At 67.6% G+C, this 7,517-nt stretch overlaps 1 protein-coding gene across 1 annotated transcript in view; it reads left to right on the top strand.

Moving 5' to 3' along the window:
• Nucleotides 1-7,517, top strand: part of DGKD (diacylglycerol kinase, delta 130kDa) — a 57,369-nt gene that overhangs the window by 26,419 nt on the left and 23,433 nt on the right. Inside the window, exons 5-11 of the mRNA XM_012725175.1 lie at nt 1,891-1,995; nt 2,109-2,241; nt 2,846-2,952; nt 3,181-3,306; nt 3,415-3,517; nt 4,000-4,162; nt 6,043-6,151. Of these exons, the coding sequence (XP_012580629.1) occupies nt 1,891-1,995; nt 2,109-2,241; nt 2,846-2,952; nt 3,181-3,306; nt 3,415-3,517; nt 4,000-4,162; nt 6,043-6,151 (846 nt within the window). The remainder of the gene's footprint in view (nt 1-1,890; nt 1,996-2,108; nt 2,242-2,845; nt 2,953-3,180; nt 3,307-3,414; nt 3,518-3,999; nt 4,163-6,042; nt 6,152-7,517) is intronic.

Below are 7,517 nucleotides of genomic sequence, written 5' to 3'. Positions count from 1 at the left end.
CCAGTGGGGTTCGGGCCTGAGTCTGTTTCTGCAAACCAGAACCAGAGAGGCTGTAAAAGGGGGGGGACTCAGGTTCCTGGGCACTTCCTGTCGGCCAGTGTTTGCCCCCGTGACAGTAGCCGGCCGAGGAGGTGACATCCTTCGTCACTTGCACCGTTGCCCAGTGGAGCCCATCACCAGGCAGCCGGAGCTGCCTCCTCAGGCGTGCGGGAAGGGTGTCCAGGGTCCGCCTGGTGCCGTGCCTGGGTCCTGGGGTGGTGCGAGGCCTCACCTCACAGAGGGCCCCTCGGGAGCAGTCGCATCAAAGCCTAGGATAGAACCTCAGTGCTCTCTCTAAGTGTCCTGCCGCATGGCCCCAACAGGAGCCCGAGTTCCGCGACTTAACTGCCTTTCTGCAGCTGTAATTATTGTGCTGATAAAGACGTTCAAATACTGAAAGTCACCCTGGAGCGAGTAATGGAGCTGGGTGCTGAGATTTTACAGGCAGGCAGCTACTGCTGCGAATTCTTCAAGCACCACCCCCAGGCCTCGGCACTGCGGACCCTGGGGCCTCCCCGGCCGCCCGTGCACAGCCCTGGCCCCTCTCCACCCACCTTGCCTCTGGCCACTCAGTGAGCGAAATAGTTTCATTGTTTCCTCCCACGGGCCATGCTGTGCGAGGGGCCTCCTGCCCGCTTGGCCCGGCGGCAGGTCTCGCACCTCCTGAGCGCAGGTGTCACGGTGCCCTCCTCAGAAGGGGGCCGCCACCTCCTGCCCCGCCGTCTGCTGAGGGAAGGTGTGAACGTTGTGGGCGTTTGTGACATGTGAACTGGGGGTTCCTAATGCAAAGCTCCGAGATGGGCGAGTACGAGACAGCAAGGCCCCCCTCTACTGGAGAGCCTGGGGGGACAGCATGGCCTTACCAGTGGGGCAGGGTCCAGCGGCCGCCGGGGTTGTGGGAGAAGCTGGGAGCCAGGCCTCTGGCGCTCCTGTGCGTGTGAGGCCCGTCTGTGGCTGTTTGACCCCGAAGGTTTTCAGCGGCCTGGAATGTCCCCGGCCAGGGAGCCGGGGTGCAGGCTGTTGGTGTCCACACTGCGGCGCTTCTGGGCTGCGGAGCTGCAGGGGGGTGTCTCGACGGGGGGGGCACGGCCCCTGGGCACTGGCCCGCGGGTGCCGGTCACATGGGGAGCCGGGGGCGTGGACGGGTCTCTGGAGAACAGCTGAGCGGGCCTGCCTGCGCTGCCTCAGGGCAGGAGGGCTCAGGGCGGCCGCCACAGGTGACCTGGTCGCGGACTGGCCCCGGTCCGTTGGCGCTGTGGATCCGCGTCGCTGTTGGTCTCTGTGCTTGACAGGTTGTGATGTCTTCATTTTTGACAGGTGTCAGGATGATCCCCAGCAGGTCTCCGGGGGTTCCTCCCAAGGAACCCGAGGGGACTGGTCTCCCGCAGCCCGCTGACCCAGGCGTCATCTTCGAGGGCTCGCCGGCGGCTGGGGGGGCGGCTGGCGGCCAGCTGGCGGTCAGCAGCCTCGTGCTCGTTAGCCATTTTATACTCTGTGAAGTGCACGTTTGAAAGCTTTTCTGTGGAGCCTGGACCTCGCACTCCGGCGGGTCGTGGCGGCCCGCTGGCGGGCGCGGGCTGCTGGCTCCCGCTCGTGCCGAGGGCTCCGGGGGCGCGCAGCCGCCCTCCTCGGGGGGAGTGTCCCGGGGCCCACGGCCGTATCCCGGCGGCGGGCGGCACTGTCCCTGCAGTCGGTGGTGGGCGGACGCATGTGGCTGCCTTGGGGTTTGAGGCTGTTCTGGGGTTTTGCGACCGTGACAGCCGTGATAACTTTCCTCGTAGAAGCTGTGGTGGTCGGTTTTCGGGTGCCACGGGGCTGCCTCGCACCACAAGACTGCTGTTCTCTTTCCAGGTCATCACCCCATGCAGGAGACTTATCCTCTGCGCTGACAACAGGAAGGAAATGGAAGACTGGATCGCAGCCCTGAAGACCGTTCAGAACCGGGAGCATTTTGAGGTGAAGGCGCGCCCCACCCGAAGCGCCGCGCCGGCCGAGCGGCCTGCCCGCCCTTGCCCCCGTCCTGGCCTGGCCCCGTCCGCGCGGGGGGACTGACCTAGCGCCCGTCTCAGCCCACCCAGTACAGCATGGACCACTTCTCGGGGACGCACAACTGGTACGCCTGTTCCCACGCCAGGCCCACCTACTGCAACGTGTGTCGGGAGGCCCTGTCGGGGGTCACGTCCCACGGGCTGTCCTGTGAAGGTGCGGAGGCGGCTCCTGGGGGCGGCGGCCGGGTGGGGGGGTGCCCGGAATCCAGACACCCCAGACGCCTGCAGCCCCACCCCACTCACTGTCCCTCCTGAGGAGTCCTTGGCCAACCAAAGTAGGAGGGGACGGTGTAAGGGGGGAGGAGAGACGGGACAGGGAGCGCCAGCCCTCAGCGGTCTGCCGCTGTCTGCAAGGGTGGGTTAGACGCCGGCCCCCCAAGGGGCCAGAGGCAGGTGACCGCGACCCCGCCCACCTCCACCTGCTGTCTGGGCCCAGTAGCCGTCGGCTTTCCAAGCAGTTTTCGCGTTTACAAGTGGTTGGGTAAATCAAAAGAAAACGACTGTTTTGTGACACAGAAAATTAGGGGACACGTGGGGCAGGATCCAGTCATAAGGCACGGCCCTGTAGTTGGGGGGTGAGGCCTGCCTGCGAGGCCCCTTCCGAAAAGCCTGGGGTCCCTGCTCTGCGCCCGTCTCCCCACCGGCCTCCGTGCTTGCACGAGGTGCCCTGCTCCTGGCACAGGGTCACAGCTCTCGAGAAACGGGGCTCCCTGGGCCGCCGGCACGAGCCATGAGGGTCCCGGTGCCCCTCCCCACAGTGTGCAAGTTCAAGGCCCACAAACGGTGTGCCGTGCGCGCCAGCAACGACTGCAAGTGGACCACGCTGGCCTCCATCGGCAAGGACATCATCGAGGACGAGGACGGGGTGCGTGTGTGGCCCCCCGGCACTGGCGGGAGGCCCCTCCCGCCCCCGTTCACCCGGGTTCTCGCCCTGCGCCTCCCCAGGGCGTGCCCGGGCGGGAGGCGGCAGGGCAGCCCAGGCCTCCCTGCTGCGGGGCGGACGGGGCCGGGCTGCTGCTGGGCGCTGCTTCCCGCGTCGCCCCGGGACTGGCGCTGCGGTGCCAGGCCACAGCCCCCTCTGCCCGGCCTGCAGATCTCCATGCCGCACCAGTGGCTGGAGGGGAACCTGCCCGTGAGCGCCAAGTGCACCGTGTGCGACAAGACCTGTGGCAGCGTGCTGCGCCTGCAGGACTGGCGCTGCCTCTGGTGCAAGGCCATGGTGAGCGCCCGCCCGCCCGCACCCCGTGCCTGCCCCCGGCCTGAGCCTGCCCCCCAGCCCCGCACCCCAGGGCCGCGGGGAAGTTACCCGGGCCGCGTTCTCTTTCAGGTCCACACGTCCTGCAAAGACTCTTTGGCGACCAAGTGCCCGCTGGGCCTTTGCAAGGTGTCGGTCATCCCGCCCACCGCTCTCAACAGCATCGACTCCGACGGTGGGTGGCCCCTCGCGGCTGCATCCTGCCCCACCGCCCCGGGGTGGGTGGTGCTGAAGATGCTGAGGGGGGGCAGAGTCGTGTGCAGTCGTTGCCTGGATCTGAGGTTTTGAGCACCTGTAGGGCTTGGAGGTGAGGGGCGTGGCCAGCTCTTGAGCAGAAGCTGACCGTGGAGGTCTGCCCCCTTGTCGGCTGGTCTGACCCGGGGTCAGGCGGCAGCCAGCACTGCACAGTACACGTGTGCACCTGTCCAGGTGGGTGATGTGTCTGCTCATGTGTCCCCAGGAAGGCGGAGGTGGGGTGCTCGCTCTCCAGAGGGAGCGGTCGGGGAGCAGGGCCCCCCGGGACTCAGCACCTGGGGCATGCGGTGGGGCTGGGCCCCCGGCCGTGCGGTGCAGACTGGCTCGGGGCGGCGTCTGCATTCGGCGCGTGCAGCGTGGCTCGCCTCCAGGCTTTCCTGTCCTTCCCCACCTCACACGCAGGTTTCTGGAAAGCCACGTGCCCTCCGTCCTGCACCAGCCCACTGTTGGTCTTTGTCAACTCCAAAAGCGGGGACAACCAGGGGGTGAAGTTCCTCAGAAGATTCAAGCAGCTGCTGAACCCCGCCCAGGTCTTCGACCTCATGAACGGAGGCCCGCATCTCGGGTAGGGCTCGTGCGCGCGCCTTCCTGGGTGTCACTCGAAGGGAGTGATCGCGCTGTTTTTAAAGAAGATCTGGAGCCCTGGGACGCTCGAAATGGGGCCTCTGAGCTGCCGACCGCCCCCCCCCCCCCCCCGGCGCCCCCGCAGCCTCGGGGTGCCTGGGTCCTGGGCGTCTCGCCCTGGCTCGGGCGCGAGGCCGGCCTCCGAGGCCGCGTGCTGCAGGCGCCTCCGTGCTGAGCGCCGAGCTTGCCGGCCCCAGGGACACGTGGGCGTGCGAGCCGGGGCCGGGCGCGGCCGCCGCTGCTTCTCTGCAGCCGGGGCTGAGGTGTGGCTCCAGGGCTGCGCCCTCTGCGGGCCTGGGAGCGCAGGGGGGGGGGCAGCCGAGGGCCAGCAGGCTGCTCTCCCGCGTGCAGCAGGGCACCTCCTAGGGGCACGTTGGGCTTGGTGCGGGTGCTGCTGGGACGTGAACTGGGGCACCTGTGAGGAGCTGAGAGAACCCGGCTCCGCCAGGTGCTGCTTCGCCCCACTCACGGCGGCTGTGGCGGGGCCGCACGCGCCTCATGGTCTGTTCCGCAGGCGAGCACTGTCCTGCAGCTGCTGCAGGGCGCAGGCCGTGTCCGGACCCGGCGATGCAGGAATCGCCTCCCGAAGCACGGCCGGCGCCGGGGGCGGCGCCCCATGGGCACCAGCCACTAGCCAGCAGGCTGCTCAGTGGGCTGAGGGGTTGGCCTCCAGCCCCCAGCTGGTGTGGGTGTGCTGTGCCGCAGGCGCGGCCCCCGGGCGCTGGCTCGGTTCATCTCGTTCCTGGAAGCAGCCCGATCCGGGGGTTTGTAACAAAGCCGAGAGCTGTGCCTTCACGTTTGCAATTTACGGCCAGGACGGGGTCAGAGAGGTCAGTGTTCTCGAAGGAGCACACAGGCCAGCATCGGGAAGCCCTGCCGCCCCAGAACCGCCACCCGCTTACCCCGGAGGCCGGCGCCTGCTCACCCTGCAGCTCAGGGGGCCTGGCGCGGGCTGCGGACAGCCAGGTCCTGTGTGTGTGCGGCGGGGTGGCAGACAGAGGACCCGTGGGCAGGGCGGCCAGTCTCCGGAAGGTGTCAGCACCTCGGGAGCCCGGGGTTACCCTGGCGCTCTGCTTCCTGGTGCTCGGGGAGAGGCGCTTCTGCGTGCGTTCAGAGGTGGCAACACTGGGTGGAGCGTGGGCAGCTGCTGCCCAGGAGATGGAGGGGAGCCTTCCTTGGGGCAAGGGGCCACTTTCTCAGAGCTGGGCACTGCCCAGACCGCTGGTAGCGTGAGTCGGAACTTGCGAAGAAGGCGTCGAGCGGGCTACGGGCTCTTCTCATAGGGGCTGTGAGGGCAGCACCCGGGCCGGCGCTTGGGCTCCCAGGTCTGGCCTGGCCCCTCGCGTCAAGGGTGCTGCTGCCAGTCTCCCAGGAAGGAGACCCAGGGCAAGGCAGCTCTGGCACCTAGGCACCGGCCCTGCCTCAGGAATGCGGGGTGCTGGCCAGGCCACTGCTTCTCTATGGCCCCTGAAGCCAAAGTGTGGTAATGGCCCCGCAGGAAGCGGGAGGAGTGGCCAGGAGGCTGTAGGTGGCCTGAGGAGACACTGAGTGACTGAGATGCCGGCGGGAAGGAGGTGGGAGAGAGCCTTCGGAGGGGCATGCGTCCATCGCCCGAGGACGCGCGGCCAGGAAGGCGAGCTGGGTGCCGGCCTGTGGGAGGCACTGCCCGCAGGTGGCGAGTCCAGCAGACAGCCCAGGCGCCCAGGGTCCCGGCCAGCTGGCCTGGGTGGGGGCAGGGTCAGCCGTGAGGAGCACAGAGGGCCTGGCCGTCGGCTGTCCCCGGAAAGGCATTTCCTTGGCCACGTTCTCTTTCCCCTGCAGCTTACGCCTGTTCCAGAAGTTCGACACCTTCCGGATTCTGGTTTGTGGCGGGGACGGCAGTGTCGGCTGGGTCCTCTCCGAAATCGACAGCCTCAACCTTCACAAGCAGGTACCTGGGTGCCAGGTCTGGGCCCTGGCTGTGGTTCGGAAGACACTCCCTGACCTTGGGGTCCCCCCGCCCTGCCCTGGGGACCAGCCTCAGGTTGGAGGGAAGAGCCGTGGCTCGACTGCATCGGGACCCAGAGGCTCCCGATTTAAGGGATCTGAAAAAGCTTTCCAGAACTAGGGGTTCTGGTGGGGGCTGTCCTCTCACTTGCACCCTGGCCAGCTCTTCATGGGGTGACCACAGAATCCACAGCCTGGCACCTCCTGCTTTGGGGAGGGACAGAAGTAGATTCGCACCTCAAACAGCCTTAGGGTCCATTGGGCTCTTTCCTGGTCGTCTGCAGATAATCGTTGAGTCTTTTCCGTCCCCATTAATTGCTGCCCCTGTTGAGACCCCACCCCGGTCACATGCAGGAGGGGTTCCGCACCCCGTGTTTTTCATCTCATGGCCTCAGCCACCAGGTGACTCTTGGTCCCGCAAGTCCACGGTGGTGCTTTGAGCCTGGTTCCAGAGTTAGTTCTCCCCCAGGCCCCTCTTGGCGGCAGTGGCCACAGTAGGTGGGGTGGACGCCCTGTTTCCAGCTCTGGGCAGGGTTGAGGTGGGGTGGCCGGGGTGGAAGGGCCCCTCGTGGCGGGACTGAGCAGGACGCGGAGGTCGGGGTCAGTTCTCTTGCTCCGGGCACCCACAGGCTCCTTGTCACCTGCAGCTGAGCTCAGTGGCTTTGCTGTGGCCCCCGATCCGCTGGCCCCTTTGGTGTTTCTCGGCTTCCTGGCTGCCCCTCCTCGCCCCCTTAGAAGCCAGGCCCCTCCTCTGTGTCACCATCGTCCTCCAGTCCTCTTGGGCTGGCTTTAGCGGCCATCTCTGTCCTGGAGACTGCTGCGAGGCGCCGGACAGGGGTGGCCCCCGCCTCCCAGATGCCTCCCGGCCTTGGAGCCGCATTCCCAGCACGGAGCCCGGCCTTGTGGGGCTGGGGACTCTCCGCCCTGTTGTCCAGCAGAGACCTGCAGCTCTTGGTTCTCCTGGGCCTCCTAGTTTCTGGCTAGGTCCAGGCCACGCTGCATGGCTGGCCCTGGACTGCCTCTGTCCACTGCCCTGGAGCCTCCCCGAGGCAGCCCACTGGCCCCCTTGCCCTGCACTCCGGGCTGCCCCTGCTGCTCCGGGCTGTGGCGTGCAGTCGGGCTTGCCTCCCAGGCTTGCCAGGCCTCCACGCGGGCTCCTGCTGCCGGCCTGGCTTCTGCCCTCCGGACGCCTCCTTTGCCCCAAGGGCCGACATGCTGGTGCGTCGTGGCCCGCCTGCGGCCCTCTTCGCTCTTCTCCGGGCCCGTGCTGGCTGCTCGCTGCTGGGCCCCGGGCCTCCTCGCCCGCGGCC

The sequence above is a fragment of the Condylura cristata genome, unplaced genomic scaffold (genome assembly GCF_000260355.1).
Source record: "Condylura cristata isolate star-nosed mole 26May11 unplaced genomic scaffold, ConCri1.0 scaffold00002, whole genome shotgun sequence".
NCBI classification, from domain to species: Eukaryota; Metazoa; Chordata; class Mammalia; order Eulipotyphla; family Talpidae; genus Condylura; species Condylura cristata.
This window is presented reverse-complemented; position numbering and strand designations above follow the sequence as displayed.